This window comes from Coregonus lavaretus (assembly GCF_964263955.1).
Source record: "Coregonus lavaretus genome assembly, chromosome: 11".
In the NCBI taxonomy this organism is placed as follows: domain Eukaryota; kingdom Metazoa; phylum Chordata; class Actinopteri; order Salmoniformes; family Salmonidae; genus Coregonus; species Coregonus lavaretus.
The window spans coordinates 8,197,304-8,219,006 of record NC_139998.1 but is presented as its reverse complement, the minus strand read 5'-3'; the positions used below and the strand labels follow the sequence as shown (position 1 = coordinate 8,219,006).

General features: G+C 41.9%; 1 protein-coding gene across 1 annotated transcript in view; it reads left to right on the top strand.

The window, feature by feature from the left end:
• The window catches only part of LOC311137167 (SH3 and multiple ankyrin repeat domains protein 2-like), a gene marked incomplete at both ends in the record, with an annotated part of 136,220 nt that overhangs the window by 106,086 nt on the left and 8,431 nt on the right, over positions 1–21,703 (top strand). The window contains 3 exons of the mRNA XM_084171517.1: positions 18,081–18,216; positions 19,035–19,121; positions 21,449–21,475. Coding sequence (XP_084027643.1) covers positions 18,081–18,216; positions 19,035–19,121; positions 21,449–21,475 — 250 coding nt within the window. The remainder of the gene's footprint in view (positions 1–18,080; positions 18,217–19,034; positions 19,122–21,448; positions 21,476–21,703) is intronic.

Sequence of the window (21,703 nt, the reverse complement as noted above, 5' to 3'; positions counted from 1 at the left end):
TCGTTATGGGGTTGTGGAATTAGGGGGTTGTGATATTAGGGCAGGGGTGAAAGTATAATTAATGTATTCCCGTAGGGCCTAATCATAGAATTACATATAGAATCCCTATTAATTCAATAGGATCTCTGTGGGCCTAGTCATACAGATTTGTCATATCACTTTTAAAATGTACAGTTGAAGTCGGAAGTTTACATACACCTTAGCCAAATACATTTAAACTCAGTTTTTACAATTCCTGACATTTAATCCTAGTAAAAATTCCCTGTCTTAGGTCAGTTAGGATCACCACTTTATTTTATGAATGTGAAATGTCAGAATAATAGTAGAGAGAATGATTTATTTAAGCTTTTATTTATTTCATCACATTCCCAGTGAGTCAGAAGTTTACATACACTCAATTAGTATTTGGTAGCATTGCCTTTAAATTGTTTAACTTGGGTGAAACGTTTCGGGTAGCCATCCACAAGCTTCCCACAATAAGTTGGGTGAATTTTGGCCCATTCCTCCTGACAGAGCTGGTGTAACTGAGTCAGGTTTGTAGGCCTCCTTGCTCGCACACACAGTTTTCATATTTTCTATAGGATTGAGGTCAGGGCTTTGTGATGGCCACTCCAATACCTTGACTTTGTTGTCCTTAAGCCATTTTGCCACAACTTTGGAAGTATGCTTGGGGTCATTGTCCATTTGGAAGACCCATTTGCGACCAAGCTTTAACTTCCTGACTGATGTCTTGAGATGTTGCTTCAATATATCCACATCATTTTCCTTCCTCATGATGCCATCTATTTTGTGAAGTGCACCAGTCCCTCCTGCAGCAAAGCACCCCCACAGCATGATGCTGCCACCCCCGTGCTTCACGGTTGGGATGGTGTTATTCGGCTTGCAAGCAATCCCCTTTTTCCTCCAAACATAACGATGGTCATTATGGCCAAATAGTTCTATTTTTGTTTCATCAGACCAGAGGACATTTCTCCAAAAAGTACGATCTTTGTCCCCATGTGCAGTTGCAAAGCGCTTTTTTATGGCGGTTTGGAGCAGTGGCTTCTTCCTTGCTGAGTGGCCTTTCAGGTTATGTCGATATAGGACTCGTTTTAATGTGGATATAGATACTTTTGTACCTGTTTCCTCCAGAATCTTCACAAAGTTATTTGCTGTTGTTCTGTGATTGATTTGCACTTTTCGCACCGAAGTACATTCATCTCTAGTAGACAGAATGCGTCTCCTTCCTGAGCGGTATGACCCAAGGATGAACCAGACTTGTGGAGGTCTACAATATATTTTCTGAGGTCTTGGCTGATTTCTTTTGATTTTCCCATGATGTCAAGCAAAGAGGCACTGAGTTTGAAGGTAGGCCTTGAAATACATCCACAGGTACACCTCCAATTGACTCAAATGATGTCAATTAGCCTATCAGAAGCTTCTAAAGCCATTACATAATTTTCTGGAATTTTCCAAGCTGTTTAAAGGCACAGTCAACTTAGTGTATGTAAACCTCTGACCCACTGGAATTGTGATACATTGAATTATAAGTGAAATAATCTGTCTGTAAAGTTGTTGGAAAAATTACTTGTGTCATGCACAAAGTAGATGTCCTAACCGACTTGCCAAAACTATAGTTTGTTAATAAGAAATGTGTGAAGTGGTTGAAAAACGAGTTTTAATGACTCCAACCTAATTATATGTAATCTTCCGACTTCAACTGTATTACTTTTATTGTGGGAAAAACACAATCAGTCAGGATTTTTTCATCTGATTGTCAAACAATCACTTCAAAGGGCTCCTTTACTAGGCTACGAGTGCACGTTCATCCACTCGCAACATATTTCCAGCCTCCAAACAGTGGTGAATGGAAAGAGACATCTGTTACACAAAACACCACAAAGTGTAATAACATTTGGCGATTGTCATTAGGCCAGAATATATGCATCCACTGCTGTCCGTGCGCGTCTCGGTGTCGGCCACTCATTTCTGCCTTGGCAAAATATCAGTGTTCTCGTGGAACCACATCACATTTTGGATCGTAGGCTATACCACCCATTTTCAAGTCCATTCGCTCATTTACCATGCCTCTGACAACCGGTAATGATAAAAAGTGACGTAATAGCCTACAGTTTTCTAGACATTTTGTTTTAATTATTGCGATAGGCTCATGATTTACTGGTACAGTGTACCCCCACTATTTATTTTGCCGGGACACTGTACCGTACCACCTTACTTTCACCCCTGTTGTGTCTTTAGGGAGTTGTTGTGGTGTAGAGAAGGCTGTGTCCTTAGGGGGGTTGTGGTGGTGGCTTGGATAAGGCAGAGGTCACAGAGGGTAAGGAGTATTTCACCTTCCCCAGGGGATTAGCATGATCCTGTCACTCTGGGACTCTTTCTGTTATGGAGGCATCATCATTAAGAAATACATGGGCTATGGTTGTAGTCTGTCTTTCTGTACACTTTAATGGTGTGGCAGAATCAGAGGTCAGAGGTCAGAGAGGAGACTCACCTTCCCCAAAGGATCAGCATCCTCTGTCACTCTGGGACTCTGGGACTGGCATTATAGAAGCATTAGCATTCTATTATGCTCACGTAACAGCTAGTTATGTTCTCAATAATGATTTCAACAATTCAAACTACATTCGAGTGACCTTCTCAGGGCAAATTTGAGATTGTTCTGGTGTATTAGTAAATGAATACGCGACCAAACGGCCATCCATCATTAACACCATGTGTGAACAGCCTTCTAGCCATTTGGACACTTCTCTGGCAGATGGGGGTTGTGATGACACTTGGCTCAATACATTGCTTGCTGTCCCTATTATGATGAAGACACTCCCCTGGCTTTTGGCTTGGCTCAATAATACCGTCCCCAGATCTGTTAATATCAGCTGTCTAACTGTGCAATGGAAACTTTAAGAGTATTGTATGATGGGTATTGAGAATTTTTATGAGTAAAAGATTGTTTGGTAATATTTGGATATGATGTGTTTGTGACAGGACCTCAGATTCGAGAGTGATTGTTGGCTTTAGCTCCCAGAGCTCATGTTTATTCGGTGTTTTCCAGTGTCAGCCATATGCAGAAAATATCTACTGTACTGTGTGTAGAAGTGGATGAGTGAAGGCATCGCTAGGAGCAGCAGTGTTTCATGCGTGTATTCACGAGTGAGACATCTCTTCTAAAATCTGTCTTTTTAAGTCTTCTGTTTGTCAAATTTTTCTGTTTTTTACTATAATGGAACTGTAATCCAACATTCGATCATAGACTTGCATGCTCTTGACAGCACCAAGAAAGGCAGCTCCCTTGGGGGAGTCGATATACACTGAGTGTTCAAAACATAAGGAACACTGCTCTTTCCATGGCATAGACTGGCCAGGTGAATCCAGGTGAAAGCTATGATCCCTTATTGATGTCACCTGTTAAATCCACTTCAATATAGCTGAAGGGGAGGAGACAGAATAATGAAGGATTTTTTAAGCCTTGAGACAATTAAGACATGGATTGTGTATGTGTGCCATTCAGAGGGTGAATGGGCAAGACAAAATATTTAAGTGCCTTTGAACGGAGTATGGTAGTAGGTGCCGGGCACACCGGTTTGAGTGTGTCAAGAACTGCAACGCTGCTGGGTTTTTCACGCTCAACAGTTTCCCATATCTATCAAGAATGGTCCACAGCCCAAACGACATCAAGCCAACTTGACACAACTGTGGAGTCAACATGGGCCAGCATCCCTGTTGAACGCTTTCGACACCTTGTAGAGTCCATGCCCCGACGAATTGAGGTTGTTCTGAGGGCAAAAGTGGGTGCAACTCAATATTACAAAGGTATTTCTAATGTTTTGTCAACTCAGTGTACATGCTTATGATGCAGGGTCGCTACAGTACAATGCATTCTGTACTGGGTGTGTGATTAGCCTAGCTAGAAGCTGGGGGATAGATTTCTATGTGCAGAGGATTCCAGCCGGTTGGTGCTTAGGATTCCAGCCAAGTTTAACCATATTTTATGGGCTCTGGTCAAAAGCAGTGCACTAAATAGGGAATAGGGTGTCATTTGGGACGCAACCATGGTTTTGATCAGTTTAGACAGAAGGCTACAACATGCTGTGTCGTTAAGACGAACAGTCTCTTTGGCAAACCTTAGTGTTTATCGCTGCATTGTTCCAGCAGCACAATACCCTCATGATTTATGTACTTAACAGTAATGATCTGTTTATCACCAGTGACATAAAGAGGAGATGCATTCACAATACTACTAACTAGATTAATTCCTCGTACACAAACACACACACACATACACACATATTATGTCTATCTCCGATAAGCTACCCAGGAAAGGGCTAAGAATAGCCGATATTAATATATGTAGCCTTAGAAATAAGGTTCATGAAATCAATAACTTGCCAACATCGGATAACATTCATATACTGGCCATCTCTGAAACTCACTAAGATAATTCCTTTGATGATATAGCAGCAACAATGCAAGGATATAATATCTATAGAAAAGACAGGAATCGGGGAGGTTTTTCTGTTTATGTTCAGAGCCATATTCCTGTAGAGCTTAGAGAGGATCTCATGTCAAATGTTGTTGAAGTGTTGTGGTTGCAAGTTCACCTGCCTCATCTAAAGCCTTTGGGGTGCTGCTATAGGCCACCAAGTGCTAACAGTCAGTATTTGGATAATATGTGTGCAATGCTTGATAGTGTGTGTGATGTTAACAGAGAGGTCTATTTTCTGGGTGACCTGAACATTGACTGGTTAGCAACTAGCTGTCCTCTCAAGAGGAAGCTTCTAATTGTGACAAATGCCTGTAATATGACTCAGGTTATTACTCAACCAACTAGAGTGCATACCAATAGTGTTGGATCCATAGAGATCATATTAAATTACTAGAGAGGCTATGTCATAAACCCTCAAAGTTCCATAATGGGGCAAAGATTACAGCCATCTTGGTCAGGGAGAAATCCAAAACAGTCTAATTGGAATGAATGGCAGTAGAGGCATAATCCTGATTTTACATATGCAGGAAAAGTGAGGCATGTGATGTATCAGAAATTGTGTAATGGAATAATAGTCAACCTAAAATATTGTCATACAATTATAAATACAGTTTATACAGGTTCTATACCAATTTCCGGTATAAATAGCCTCTAAAATATATGTAAACAGACCATAAATGTCTCCAGATTTTGTTTTATTGGAAAACTGTGAGTGCTATTATGATACAATATCAGTACTTGTTGCATTTACAACTTGTCTAAGTCCTATCATCAACTGAACCAGTGTATGGATGTGGATTGACTGCATCGTTGAATGGAATGTTGTCATATTGGCAGTTAATTAGAGCATTTTATGGAATCATTCCTCTAAAACTGGCTGGCTAGCTAGCTAACACACATACAGTGCAGATAAATTATTCACATTCATTGTTTTACACTATATCTTATGACAGCACTGGCAAACTATGGTTGACCAACTCCCTGACCAACATGGCTGACCTTTGGACCATCATAAGAAGGTTTACATAAATTGTAGTATTCTAATTCCTAATTATATGGTTGGATCTGTGACATCCACTTGTATTCATCATATCTTCACTAATGCTGCAGAGCTTTGCTCCAAAGCAATATCAGTTCCCATTGGCTATAGTGACCATAACTTTGTGGCAATAACAAGGAAAGCCAAAGTGTCAAAGGTTGGGCCTAAAGTAATTTATAAGAGATTATACAAAATGTTTTATTTTGTTGAAGATGTAAAAAATGTATGTTGGTCTGATGTGTAGAGGAAGTGAATCCAGATGCAGCACTGGAAGTGTTTGTAAAATGATTCATGCCAATTGTTGAAACCCATGCACCTGTTAAGAAACTAACTGTGAGAACTGATTGGGGATCCAAATCAATCAATAAAAAACATTGAACAGTGAACCATCATATTTTTGTATAAAATATCTAATAATGAAAGAGAAGGATTGCTGTATTGAATTTGGTCAAGTTAGTGTGGGAGATGTGGGACAACTATTTTTATTCATCAATAATGATAAGCCACCAGGTATAGACAACTTTGATGGGAAGCTATTGAGAATGGTAGCAGACTGCATTGCCACCCCTATTTGCTATATCTTTAACCAAAGCCTAAAGGAGTGTGTGTGTCCACAGGCGTGGAAGGAAGCTAAAGTAATTCCACTGGCTAAAAATAGTAAGGCACCCTTTGCTGGCTCTAACTGCCACCCAATCAGTTTGCTGCCTGTTCTTAGTAAACTGATGGAGAGGATTGTGTTTGACCAAATACAATGCAATTTTTCAGAGAACAAGTTAACTACTGACCTTCAGCATGCATATAGAGAAGGGCACCCAACTTGTACTGCACTGACTCAGATGACGGATGATTGGTTAAAATAAACGGATTATAAGATGATAGTTGGAGCTGTATTGTTAGATTTCAGTGTAGCCTTTGATGTTATTGATCATATTGTTATTGAAAAAACTTGCCATGGCTTTACATCACCTGCCATCACATGGTTGGAGAGTTATTTATCCAATAGAACCCAGAGAGTGTTCTTCAAAGGAAGCTTCTCTAACATCAGATATGTACAGTGCGGTGTCCCTCAGGGCAGTTGCCTTGGGCTGTTACTCATCTCTATTTTTACAAATGATTTGCCACTGGTCTTACACGAAGCTAGAATGACTATGTATGCGCATGATTCCACACTCTACATGTCAGCTCCCAAAGCCAGTGAGCTCACATAAATTCTATTTAAGGAGTTACAGTCAGTATCAGAATGGGTGATAAATAATAAACCGGTCTTAAAGATACCCTATGCAGAAAACTCTCCGGCATTTCCTGGTTGCTAGAATTATAATAGTTTCAGTTTATGTGACAAAATAAGCAAGTATAATATAGAGAATCATTTTACCATCTAAACCGCTGTGAAATATATTTTACATACCCAAAAATATTGTATTTTCAGCTGTTTGAAACTGGTGTACAAAACTGAAAGTAAAAGAAGCAAAAACGAAACTTAAGAATGGGAACATAGAAATAGCGCATATTGTTCCTATCTACCTATTCTTAGATTTGCTTTCAATGGCAATGATAGATCTGTAATTCATATTTCTATACTGAACAAAAATCTAAACGCAACATGCAACAATTTCAAAGATTTTACTGAGTTACAGTTCAAATAAGGAAATTAGTCAATTGAAATATATAAATTAGGCCCTAATCTATGGCTCTCACGTGACTGGGGAGCCAGGCCCTGCCAATAAGAATTAGTTTTTCCCCACAAAAGGGCTTTATTACAGACAGAAATATTCCTATTTCTGTGGCATTGTGTTGTGTGACAAAACTGCACATTTTAGAGAGGCCTTTTATTGTCCCCAACACAAGGTGCACCTGTGTAATGATCATGCTGTTTAATCAGCTTCTTGAAATGCCACACCTGTCAGGTGGATGGATTATCTTGGCAAAGTAGAAATGGTCACTAACAGGGATGTAAACACATTTGTGCACAACATTTGAGAAAAATACGTTTTTTGTGTGTATGGAAAATTTCTTGGATCTTTTATTTCAGCTCATGAAACATGGGACCAACACTTTACATGTTGCGTTTATATTTTTGTTTAGTGTATATTAATTTAGTTACATATTGCAGCTTTAAATACATCTAAAACTAACAGCATTGTATTTGGTTCAAAACATTTTCTAAGACCTAAACCTCAACTGGAGTTGTGCATAAAGGGTGTGACTAGGGCTGTTACGGTGACCGTATTACTGCCACACTAGCTGTCACAAACGCAGTCAAATTCCACTTGAACGTGTAGTCACGGTAACTAGGCTTCTCGAAAACTGTGCTCTGATGCTGCTAATGGTCATTAGTAGCCTACCAAACTTGCTAACTGCCTGTCGCCTAATGGCATGTCCCTCTAATCACTCTCTAATCATTCTGGCATCAATGCAAATGCAATCGAAAATCTAATCAAACACTTCATAAGAGCCCATGAGCTCATGTTGCACAACATTTCTATAGGCTACGCAATTGCGTGAGAAAAAATAGTTTTGATGGCCTCTATTAAAAAGAGGATCCCATCATCTTTCTATAGGCTAGGCCTACTATATTTATTTCTCAACTTTCCTAATATTAAGCACATTGCTTTACTTTACAACAGGAGTTGCCTACCTGGCTGGCATGAAAATGAACCATGGGAAAAGCGTCCTCGATTCGCTATTTAAGTGCATACAGATGACGTATTTTCCCCCCCCCAGTTCGGACAGGTGCATGATAATGGTCCATTCTAAATCAAAACTAATTCCACACATATATTTAGTATACACTACCGGTCAAAAGTTTTAGAACACCTATTCGTTCAAGGGTTTTTCTTTATTTTCTATATAGTGAAGACATCAAAACGATAAGATAACGCATATGGAATCATGTAGTAACCAAAAAAGTGTTAAACAAATCAAAATATATGTTATATTTGAGATTCAATTCAAGGTCAAGCCCTGTCTGGACCCTGGTGCGGGAGGCCCCGACCCTGGAGAGGGGCTGACTTCTGGGTCTGAAGTGGAGCCGCTAACCGGAGCAGAACTGGACCCAGGTGGAGCGGACTGCTCTGGCTCCGGAGTGGAGCCGCTGACCGGAGCTGGCTTGGGCACCGGTGGAGCGGACTGCTCTGGCTCCGGAGTGGATCCGCTGACCGGAGCTGGACTAGGCACCGGTGGAGCGGACTGCTCTGGCACCGGAGTGGAGCAGCTGACCGGAGCTGGACTGGGAACACTAACTACTGGTCTGGTGCGAGGAGCAGGCACGGGTCGTGCCGGACTGGAGACACGCACCACTGGTTTGGTGCGAGGAGCAGGTACGGGCCATACTGGACTGGACACGCGCACCACTGGTTTGGTACGGGGAGCAGGTGCGGGGCGTACCGGGCTGGCGACACGCACCACTGGTTTGGTGCGGGGAGCAGGTACGGCTGGACTGGATACACGCACCACTGGTTTGATGCGGCGAGCAGGTACGGGGCTTACCGGGCTGGCGACAGGCACCACTGGTTTGGTGCGGGGAGTAGGTACGGGCCGTACTGGACTGGATACGCGCACCACTGGTTTGGTGCGGGGAGCAGGTACGGGGCGTACCGGGCTGGCGACAGGCACCACTGGTTTGGTGCGAGGAGCTGGCACAGGCTGTACCGGACTGTGGAGGCGCACTGGAGGTCTGGAGCTTAGAGCTGGCACAACCCGTCCTGGCTGGATGGCCACTTTAGCACAGCACGTGCGGGGCGCTGGCACAGGACGCACTGTGCTGTGAACACGCACTGGCGACACAGTGCGTAGGACTGGCACAGGATATACTGGACCATGGAGGCGCACTGGAGACCAGGAGCGTTGAGCCGGCACAACCCGTCCTGGCTGGATGCCCACTTTCGTACGACACGTGCGGGGCACTGGCACAGGACGCACTGGGCTGTGAATGCGCACTGGCGACACAGTGCGTATCTCCGCATACCTAGGTTCCTCAATGAACACACGCTCCTTTTGTTGCCTGACCAGCCCCTCTCTCCGTGCATCCACCACTTCCTTCTCCCTACGGGCCTCCTGCAGCGCCTCCTCTTGAAGGGATCTCTCCTGCTCTATCCCCGCTATCAGCCCCCGTAATGTGGTGGCCTCCTCTCTTAAACTGCAGATCCGCCCTTTCACGGCCTCCTGCTGCCTCGTCGTTCACCCCGTGTGCACCCCCAAAAATGTTTCTTGAGGCTGCTTCTCGGGCTTTCTTCGTGACCGAGTCCTTTTGAGTCGCCGTTTCTCCTCTCCTGCCTGGGCTTCCTCCTTCACCCAGGGTCCTCTACCAGCCAATATCTCCCCCCAAGTCCAATATGTCTTTCCCACCTGTGTCCAGGGTGTCTGCTGCTCCTGGGTACGCTGCTTGGTCCTTGTTTGGTGGGATCTTCTGTCACGATCGTTGAGAGACGGGTCAGACCAAGGTGGAGCGTGGTATGCGTACATGTTTATTAAGATGAATAAACACTTTACAAAATAACAAAACAACGAAACGTGAAGCTCAAACAGTGGCTACACACAACAAGCCAAACACGAGTCAAGATCCCACAACTAAGGTAGGCAAAATGGCTACCTAAGTATGATCCCCAATCAGAGACAACGATCGACAGCTGCCTCTGATTGGGAACCACACCCGGCCAACATAGATCTACACATACTAGAACCTAAACATAGAATCTAATAACATAGATCTCAAACAACACTCACACCCTGACCCAACCAACAAGAGTTCTCTCGATCAGGGCGTGACACTGGCATAGGCCTACATAGGCACGTGAGTTTCAAGTTTGGGGAAGAAAATGTTCACCATAGAAATGCACCTTTATAATAAAGCATTACATGCGTCATCGCATTTGCAGACGTATGTAAGATAGCCTACTATTTGTGATGTGATGAGTAGATTGGATAGTCATAATTTAGGCTAATAATATAACTCGATCACTGTTTGCAAAATATACCGTTCAATGCATGGCTGAGCATGTATAGCTTAGAGTAGGCCTAGGCTATATCAGATATGTTTCTTATTTCTTTGCAAGGTAAAAATGTGGCCTTTTATAAACACATTTCATGCAATTCTACTACACTTTAGATGACTGGAGACATTAGCAGAATCTTTTTTAATACGACAAATTAAAGGGTTGGCTACTTTGCTGACACTGACAAACAGATCAATAAAAGTGACATTGTCCATATAATAGGCCTATGAGAAGGGGAGACACAAATAGAATATGACATCCATCTAAACTGGAGGAGGAAATGTATTGTCCAAAAACAAACTTTTAAGTAGCACTTACCCAACAATGGTAAATAGTGAATTTGCGCAGTACTCGCTGGGGATATTACCGATGCTCTCCACTGGTGCCAATAAGATAGGCTCTACTGTTGTTCTCTCAATTAAATTGTGAATTTTTAATATTAAAAGACAGATTAGTCTTTTCAATGTCTTTTCTTTACAGCTATAACCATTTTCTTTCCAAACTATGTTTTCCTGTGATTGTATTTTGAAATATTGCGAGATGCCTGGGTTGACCTCTCTACTTAGCGTGCGTTGCCTTTCCTTCTGACTGTAGGCAATGCGATTTAAAACAATCCACAACTCATATTTTTTAAGAATCATCCTCTGTGGACAAATCAAGCTCTAGTAGTCTATTTTGAATGATTTTATTTATTTCTGTATAGAGAGGAGTAGGCTAGTTAGGTTAAATCATTTTGGCAATTTAATTCACTTTACTTTAGGGAAATTTTCCCCTAGCCTTATCGTAACCACACGTAACCTCCATTCGCTATTCGAGTGCAGGCTATGGATGGCATGTTTTGTTTTTGTGCACCATTCGAAATAAAACATAATTCCACACATATAGGCTATTAGTAGGCTATATGTAAAAAAACAGATTCAATTAAGAATAGTCTGATGGGTGAGAATATTATAAAGTGCTTGTCAAATTGTGAATAAGAGACTGATGAAGTGTGTGCAGCCTGCGCAAGAAACAAAGCAGAGCTCATGCCTTTCATGCAACTTTTTTCAAATCATCATTAGAGTCGCATCATGCAGCCTTAGAATGTATTAAAAATCTAAACATATAGCCCAATGTTTGTATCACAACTAAAGTTGCATAAATAACTCTACATTATGCACATAGGAGGACCTGTTTCTTTGTTAACCGCTCAACATAGAATAGCCGCATGTGAGCACCTCAGAAATCGTTTAGGGGAAAATATCCTTTCTATTTTATTCAGCTATGTTCAATTGTATTCTTCTTACTATAAAATAATATAAAATAATGCCACGGAATTCTAAGCAAATCTTGTCGGCATAGACAGATCAGGGCCTAACATAAGGACAACTCAGAATATGCTATTCGGTTTTTCTGAAATGGGCTATATTTTCTTCATATCATGTTTCTTTAGACCTGTCTAAAGTAAATAATGGATTAATTGTGATGGTGTAGGCTTGTTTAAATTGATTTATTAGACTTTTTGATAAAATGTAGATGTTCCAAAGGTCCACATCAGTGGCTTGTAGGCTATGCGTGGAAGCCAGGAAATGCTAAACATGTTTATGTTAATTCACGGTCAATTACCGTGAGACCGGCAGCTATTTGCATGACAATCACCGGCTGACGAAATGTCATGACCATCACAGCCGAGGTGTGGCCATTGAGCAAGTTGAGGAAGCTAAACTTAGTGTACAAGTATAACATTGGATGGTCAATGATCATGGTCAAGTCATATAGACAATGTTCTTGTAAAAATATGTTCTGCGTTTTTGACACAAAAATCAACTGTACTAATTGTTCAGGCTCTGGTCTTGTCCCATCTTGATTACTGTCTGATAATATGGTCAAGTGCAGCAAAGAAAGACCTAGCAAAGCTGCAACTGGCTCAAAACAGAGCAGCACACCTTGCCCTTAACTGCACATACAGAACTAACATCAACAACATGTATGCCAGTCTTTCCTGGTTGAGGGTTGACTAGAGATGAACTGCTTCTCTACTAGTTTTTATGAGAAATATTACTGTGATTAAAATTCCAGATTGTCTGCATAATCAAATAACATACAGCTCAGACACCCATACATACCCATACATACCCCACAAGACATGCCACCAGGGGTCTCTTCACAGTCCCCAAGTCCAAAACGAATTCTCAGCAATGCACAGTATTATACAGAGCCATGATCGCATGTCCCATCTTTCAATTACTTAAGCAAACAGCAACATTCATTTTTTAAAATAAAACAACACCTCATGGCACAATAGGGATTGGGAAATGACACATACACACAAACACACAATCTACACACATTATTCTTTAATTGTATTGTTTGTATATCGTTGTATTTTCGTTTGTGTGACTGTTCTTGTCTATCAGTCTATCAGTGTTGTGTTACTTGTCATCTTTTATGTTTTTGTGTAGACCCCAGGAAGAATAGCTGCTGCAAATAAACCAAACCCCACTCAAATGCACTCACGCACACACACACACACACTGTGTGTCTTTGCCATTAATGGACCCCCTCCTCCATTACTGACCAGGCCTGTGCAGTGAGCAGAGCAGCCTGTCAATACTGACAGCATATTTAACATTGTGTTATAGGAAAAGTAATAGACCTGATTGAGTGGCTTGAAATAATGATATATTAGACAACAGCACAGGGAACTACAGACTGGTTGAACACCTCAGTGACCACCTCTGAGCAGGAACTGTTCATTAGACAGCAGCACAGTATAATACAGGATGGTTGAAATACCACCAGAGACCTCCAAGCAGGAAATACTGAAAAACCTAGCCTACACCATACAACAAGGAATGCCACGGCTAATGGAACTGAAGATAGAGTGCATTTGGAAAGTGTTCAGACTTTTGGCTTTTTCCACATTTTGTTACGTTTCAGCCTTATTCTAAAATTTATTAAATATTTTAATTCAATAGTTTTCCTCATCAATCTACACACAATACCCCATAATGACAAAGAAAAAGAAAACAGGTTTTTAGACATTTTTGCAAATGTATTTTTTTTTTACCCGGAAATATAACATTTACATAAGTATTCAGACCCTTTACTCAGTTCTTTGTTGAAGCACCTTTGGCAGCGATTACAGCCTCGAGTCTTCTTGGTTATGACACTACAAGCTTGGCACACCTGTATTTGGGGAGTTTCTCACATTCTTCTCTGCAGATCCTCTCAAGCTCTGTCAGGTTGGATGGGGAGCGTCACACCCTATCTTCAGGTCTCTCCAGAGATGTTAGATCGGGTTCAAGTCCGGGCTCTGGCTGGGCCACTCAAGGACATTCAGAGACTTACATTTACGTAATTTAGCAGACGCTCTTATCCAGAGTTAGTTAGTGAGTGCATGCATCATTTTTTATACTGGCTCCCCGTGGGAATCGAACCCACAACCCTGGTGTTGCAAACGCCATGCTCTACCAACTGAGCTACATCCCTGGGTTGTCTTCGCTGTGTGCTTAGGGTTGTTGTCCTGTTGGAAGGTGAACCTTCGCCCCAGTCTGAGGTCCTTAGCGCTCTGGAGCAGGTTTTTATCAAGGATCGCTCAGTACTTTGCTCCGTTCATCTTTCCCTCAATCCTGACTAGTCTCCCAGTCCCTGCCGCTGAAAAACATCCCCACAGCATGATGCTGCCACAACCATGCTTCACCGTAGGGATGGTGCCAGGTTTCCTCCAAACGTGACGCTTGGCATTCTGGCCAAAGAGTTCAATTTTGGTTTCATCAGACCAGAGAATCTTGTTTCTCATGGGCTGAGAGTTTTTAGGTGTCTTTTGGCAAACTCCAAGCGGGCTGTCATGTGCCTTTTTACTGAGGAGTGGCTTCCGTCTGGCCACTCTACCATAAAGGCCTCATTGGTGGAGTGCTGCAGAGATGGTTGTCCTTCTCCACAGAGGAACTCTAGAGCACTATCAGAGTGACCATTGGGTTCTTGGTCAAGGCCCTTCTCCCCCGATTACTCAGTTTGGCCGGGTGGCCAGCTCTAGGAAGAGTCTTGGTGGTTCCAAACTTCTTCCATTTAAGAATGATGGAGGCCACTGTGTTCTTGGGGTCCTTCCATGCTGCAGAAATTTTTTGGTACCCTACCCCAGATCTGTGCCTCGATACAATCCTGGCTCTACGGACAATTCCTTCGACCTCATGGCTTGGTTTTTGCTCTGACATGCACTGTCAACTGTAGGACCTTATACAGTGGGGGAAAAAAGTATTTAGTCAGCCACCAATTGTGCAAGTTCTCCCACTTAAAAAGATGAGAGACGCCTGTAATTTTCATCATAGGTACACGTCAATTATGACAGACAAAATGAGAAAAAAAAATCCAGAGAATCACATTGTAGGATTTTTTATGAATTTATTTCCAAATTATGGTGGAAAATAAGTATTTGGTCAATAACAAAAGTTTCTCAATACTTTGTTATATACCCTTTGTTGGCAATGACACAGGTCAAACGTTTTCTGTAAGTCTTCACAAGGTTTTCACACACTGTTGCTGGTATTTTGGCCCATTCCTCTATGCAGATCTCTTCTAGAGCAGTGATGTTTTGGGGCTGTCGCTGGGCAACACGGACTTTCAACTCCCTCCAAAGATTTTCTATGGGGTTGAGATCTGGAGACTGGCTAGGCCACTCCAGGACCTTGAAATGATTCTTACGAAGCCACCCCTTCGTTGCCTGGGTGTTTGGGGTCATTGTCATGCTGAAAGACCCAGCCACGTTTCATCTTCAATGCCCTTGCTGATGGAAGGAGGTTTTCACTCAAACTCTCACAATACATGGCCCCATTAATTATTTCCTTTACACGGATCAGTCATCCTGGTCCCTTTGCAGAAAAACAGCCCCAACTCATGATGTTTCCACCCCCATACTTCACAGTAGGTATGGTGTTCTTTGGATGCAACTCAGCATTCTTTGTCCTCCAAACACGACGAGTTGAGTTTTTACCAAAAAGTTCTATTTTGGTTTCATCTGACCATATGACATTCTCCCAATCCTCTTCTGGATCATCCAAATGCACTCTAGCAAACTTCAGATGGGCCTGGACATGTACTGGCTTAAGCAGGGGGACACGTCTGGCATTGCAGGATTTGAGTCCCTGGCGGCGTAGTGTGTTACTGATGGTAGGCTTTGTTACTTTGGTCCCAGCTCTCTGCAGGTCATTCACTAGGTCCCACCGTGTGGTTCTGGGATTTTTGCTCACCGTTCTTGTGATCATTTTGACCCCACGGTGTGAGATCTTGCGTGGAGCCCCAGATCGAGGGAGATTATCAGTGGTCTTGTATGTCTTCCATTTCCTAATAATTGCTCCCACAGTTGATTTCTTCAAACCAAGCTGCTTACCTATTGCAGATTCATTCTTCCCAGCCTGGTGCAGGTCTACAATTTTGTTTCTGGTGTCCTTTGACAGCTCTTTGGTCTTGGCCATAGTGGAGTTTGGAGTGTGACTGTTTGCGGTTGTGGACAGGTGTCTTTTATACTGATAACAAGTTCAAACAGGTGCCATTAATACAGGTAACGAGTGGAGGACAGAGGAGCCTCTTAAAGAAGGAAGTTACAGGTCTGTGAGAGCCAGAAATCTTGCTTGTTTGTAGGTGACCAAATACTTATTTTCCACCATAATCTGCAAATAAATTCATAAAAAATCCTACAATGTGATTTTCTGGATTTATTTTTCTCAATTTGTCTGTCATAGTTGACGTGTACCTATGATGAAAATTACAGGCCTCTCTCATCTTTTTAAGTGGGATAACTTGCACAATTGGTGGCTGACTAAATACTTTCCCCCCCCACTGTATAGACAGGTGTGTGCCTTTCCAAATCATGTCTAATCAATTGAATTTACCACAGGTGGACTCCATTCAAGTTGTAGAAACATCTCAAGGATGATCAATGGAAACAGGATGCACCTGAGCTCAATTTAGAGTCTCATAGCAAAGGGTCTGAATACTTATGTAAATAAGGCATTTATTTTCTTCTCTTTTTTATAGATTTGCAAACATTTCTAGAAACCTGTTGTTACTTTTCATTATTGGGGTATTGTGTGTAGATTGCTGAGAAAAAAAATCTAATGCATTTTAGAATAAGGCTGTAACGTAACAAAATGTGGAAAAATTAAATAGGTCTGAATCCTTTCCGAAGGCACTGTATCTAATCACCTTCAATGTCAGTCAGACCTCAGTACTTTGCCATGTTTTTCTGGGTTGTTGCATTTCTATTTTAAGGGTTGTGGTTTCATACACTATATCAGGCCAGTCATTGAGTCATGAAGAGATGCTGACTTCATGACTTTGCCAAGTTCAGATCAACTTGTTGGAGAGTTGTATCCCTGGGGTTAAGGAGTTGTTACAGCATACTTTAATGAACGTTAGGGGAAGATGTAGATTTCCGCCTAAATAGACATGCCCCAAGGTAATTATTTTTCATGACTTGGCTATAAACAATAACTAGTAATGCAGCATCGTTTTAGAAAGTTCTGGAACTCACCTTTCTGGTAACAATACTTATACATTGCTTAGGTGTATTCACTTTTGAGGACACAAGCTCAAGTACATAGTACAAATATTATGAAAATATGAAAAATCATATATGATGTTTTTCCTATTCAACAAAAGTGGGGTAATAGGGCATGAAATGACTAAAATGCTTTCTAGAGATAGTAACAATCAAATTTAAAATGATTTACCATAAGATTTCACCTTTCTTATAACATTCTAATAAATATGATCACACTTAATGACAGTACAATATTGGCACCATTTCATAAAACTGACGACAGAGACTTTTCTCCAAAACGTCCTTTGAGCAATGCAAAGACATCATTCAAATGGCTGCAGACTCGTTACAACTTCATCTTTAATCACAAAGTGATTTTGTCCTTCTGTGACCAAGAGAAAGTGGTCTTGTTTAAATTCTACTAAATTATTTTGTAGTTTTTCATGTTGAAAGCTCTGAGAACATGACAGCGAAATGAGACTGCTTTTGCTAAAATCGCTAGACTCTTCCGTTTCATTCGTATTGCAATCGGAGCTGCGTGCTCCACAACCAGAGCAAAAATATCCTTTGTCTGGATAGGCCAGAAAATGTGACGTATCGCTTGCAATGCAAATGAGGTGTCAGATTTCACATACTGGATCTCATCGGCGTTTGGGAGACAGCATTAGAAGTGGGACAACCAGACCTTTCACAGAGTGCACAGGCATGGATACTGTGTCTTTCACAGAGTGCGCTGTACACAGAAATGTCTGTCGGAACTGGTCCAGAACCACTCAAGGTCCCCTAAATAGTCGCCCTAATGGCTAAGAAGCTTTAGTTAAGGTTGTGATTTTAATATTTCTGTCCAGTCTTTGAGTGATGAAGGGATGTTGACTTTGCCAAGATTAGATCAGCTTGATAGTGAGTTGTTGTTAAGAGATGTAACAGCCGTGGGAATACGTGTTGTTACACCTGTATTTTATGGCTGTGATGCTATGTTTCTGTCCAGTCATTGCGTGATGTAGCGATGTAGACTGTAACCTAGGTGTCTTGTCTTCTGTGTTGCAGGTGAACCAGGAAAATGTAGTGAAGGTGGGCCACAAACAGGTGGTCAATACGATACGACACGGGGGAAACCGGCTCATCATCAAAGTGGTGACGGTTAGCAGGAATCTGGACCCTGATGACACGGCCAGGAAGAAAGGTAAGCTTCTTATCCTCTCTCTCTCTCCCTCTCTCTCCCACCATGCTGCTCTGCCCTACACCGCCCGTCTGATTAGTTGGGGTGAATCCACAGTGAGGGTCCCAGCTAGCCCTCCAAACCAGAACTGGGTTTAAATTATTACAAATACTTCAAATGTGCTTGACCAATAGATAGGCCCAAAACTGCAAACCCCGCAGTCTAGGCAGGCTAGAGCAAATGTATTTTAAAGATTCCAAATAGTATTTGAACCCAGGCCTGTTCTAAACCCTCTTGGCTCGTCCTCATACTGTACCGTACTTTATCAGGAAGCTAGAGCGGTGACCACATTGCAGTTTTTCCTGATGACTGTGCTGATTTTCAGCCTTGAAGTTAAGACGGGGGTTTTACAGTTGGGGGCATTCAAAAAATGTGCCTGTACTGCAGCACAGGTAAAAACATTTCAAAGTTGATGTACTACATTAACTGTCAGGGGCATAATTTAGAAGGGCATTTTTAAGGTATTTTGTTAGATGATTGCTGAACTTGGAGCTTGCTTGGCGTCACCCTACGAGACTTGTGAAGTTGCTGAAGCGTTTTGAAAAGAAACTTTTTAATGCGCCCAGCTGTATACTGTAGCTCTCTCATCTGGGGCTTGTTCAGGATGATGTAACGTTACAGAACGCTCAGATAGAAATGTAGGCCTATTGCATAAAGCAGAAATGATTTTCTGTCAGATAGAATAGGGAATAGTGTCAGCTCTATTCATTCTATCTTTATCTGCAACGTTCAGAGCACGTCCCTGAATGCACCCCTGCTTTTTCTGTGTTGTGTTGTTGCAGTGCCCACACCTCCTCGTAGGGCTCCCTCCACGGCCCTGTCCATGGCCATGCGCTCCAAATCCATGACATCAGAGCTGGAGGAGTTAGGTAAGAATCAGCAAAGCATCCATACATGGGAGATTATAATTCCAAGAGGTCAAATGCATTTTGTATCCACTTGGTTTGTCCTCTGTGTGTTTGTTTAGTGATGTTATTCTCTGGAAGACATTTTTTTAAAAGTAATTGTGTCCTCCTGATTTGTTTTTCAATATCTGCGACTACAGTGGACAAAGGTACGCAGCATACAGTAGCTACTGTTTAGTCACAGCTGCTCGCAACTGTCTTAAAATAGTTTTGTTCTTTCATTTTTAAATGTTAATTTCCTCCATTTAATATAGTACTATATTTACTCTACTTTGAGGGGGCTCAGGCAATTATGTACTTTGTGAAAAGGCACAAAGGTGTTCTGCTCTGTACCATTTGATCTGAAGAGAGCTGGAGAGAAAACATTTTAACGACAGTGCGGTATCATCTAATGTGATAAAGAGCTCATTAGACAGCATGACTGATCGTTTTGAACAGCTTTGAACGATCATAACAATTGCATAATTCCATGCCATGTCATCATACACCTAACCTAATATGCTTTTGATTATTAATTTACTTAATTGTTGAATTTATTGTTATTGTTTGATTGATTTAACTCAGAGCCGTATACTGTATGTAAATAGCTTTGATTTAACTCACCATTTGAAAAAAACGTTTACCTTATTGTTGACTCATCTGTTGCTTATAACTGTTCTGCAGTAGATGTCTTTTGAAGGTCCAGTCATAGAAATAGCATGAAAGGGTTGATCATTCTACGTCTATGGGATGACCCACGGGGGGGCCAGTATGAAAAATGTATGCACTCACTAATTGTAAGTCGCTCTGGATAAGAGCGTCTGCTAATTGACTAATATGTCAATTGGATCACAAAAAATTTTAATAAAAATACCGGTCATTCTATGTCTATGGGGCAGGTGTCATGTTTGTAAGCTTTTAAACATGTATACAATTGCTTAATGAAAATACACTATATATACAAAAGTATGTGGACACCCCTTCAAATGTGTGGATTCTGCAATTTCAGCCACACCTGTTGCTGACAGGTGTATAGAATCAAACACACAGCCATGCAATCTCCATAGACAAACATTGGCAGTAGAATGGCCTTACTGAAGAGCTCAGTGACTTTTAACGTGGCACCATCATAGGATGCCACCTTTCCAACAAGTATGTTCGTCAAATTTCTGCCCTGGTAGAGCTGCCCCGGTCAACTGTAAGTGCTGTTATTCTGAAGTGGAAACGTCTAGGAGCAACAACAGCTCAGCCGCGAAGTGGTAGGCCACACAAGCTCACAGAACGGGACGCAGAGTGCTGAAGCGCGTAGCGCGTAAAAATCGTCTCTCCTCGATTGCCACATTCACTACTGAGTTTCAAACTGCCTCTGGAAGCAACGTCAGCACAATAACTGTTTGGGAGCTTCATGAAATGGGTTTCCATGGCCAAGCAGCCGCACACAAGCCTAAGATTACCATGCGCAATGCCAAGCGTCGGCTGGAGTGGTGTAAAGCTCGCCGGACTTTGGAGTAGTGGAAACGCGTTCTCTGGCATTCCGACTGACAAATCTGGGTTTGGCGGATGCCAGGAGAACGCTACCTGCCCCAATGCATAGTGCCAACTGTAAACGTGTGGTGGAGGAGGAATAATGGTTTGGGGCTGTTTTTCTTGGTTCGGGCTAGACCCCTTAGTTCCAGTGAAGGGAAATCTTAACGCTACAGCATACAATGACATTCTAGACGATTCTGTGCTTCCAACTTTGTGCCAACAGTCTGGGGAAGTTCCTTCACTGTTTCAGCATGACAATGCCCCTGTGCACAAAGCGAGGTCCATACAGAAATGGTTTGTTGAGATCGGTGTGGAAGAACTTGACTGGCCTGCACAGAGCCCTGACCTCAACCCCATCGAACACCTTTGGGATGAATTGGAACGCAGACTGCGAGCCAGGCCTAATCGCCCAACAACAGTGCCAGACCTCAATAATGCTCTTGTGGCTGAATGGAAGCAAGTCCCCACAGTAATGTTCCAACATCTAGTGGATAGCCTTCTCAGAAGAGTGGAGGCTGTTATAGCAGCAAAGGGGAGACCAACTACATATTAATGCCCATGATTTTGGAATGAGATGTTCGACGAGCAGGTGTCCACATACTTTTGGTCATGTAGCGTATAAGTAGGCCTATATTTGGCAAAGTAGTGATGAGTAGGGGCGTTATATTATGCTGCTTTACATTACAAGATTCCACTATCTTTGCATAATAGCCTGTGTTCATGGTGAGAGATTATTTTTGTTGATTTCTTTTGATCATAAGTTCTTATATTCTCTTTTTTTTAAGCCACTTTGAGGAAAAAAGTGACCGGTGGTAAGTGTGATAGGCATGCTTTATACATGACATGTTATTTGTATGTCCATAGAATGTACAAAGTACTCTTTCTCTTATTCTCTAGATTCTTATTTCTTTATCAACACAATTTGTACAATTTACTTGCATGCCCACTAAACTGTAAGAGGGCAGGTATGAAGGTGAACTAATGTTTGCTGTCTCAGGGTTGTAAACGGGGGTGCAAGCACATTAAGAACATAAGAAAAT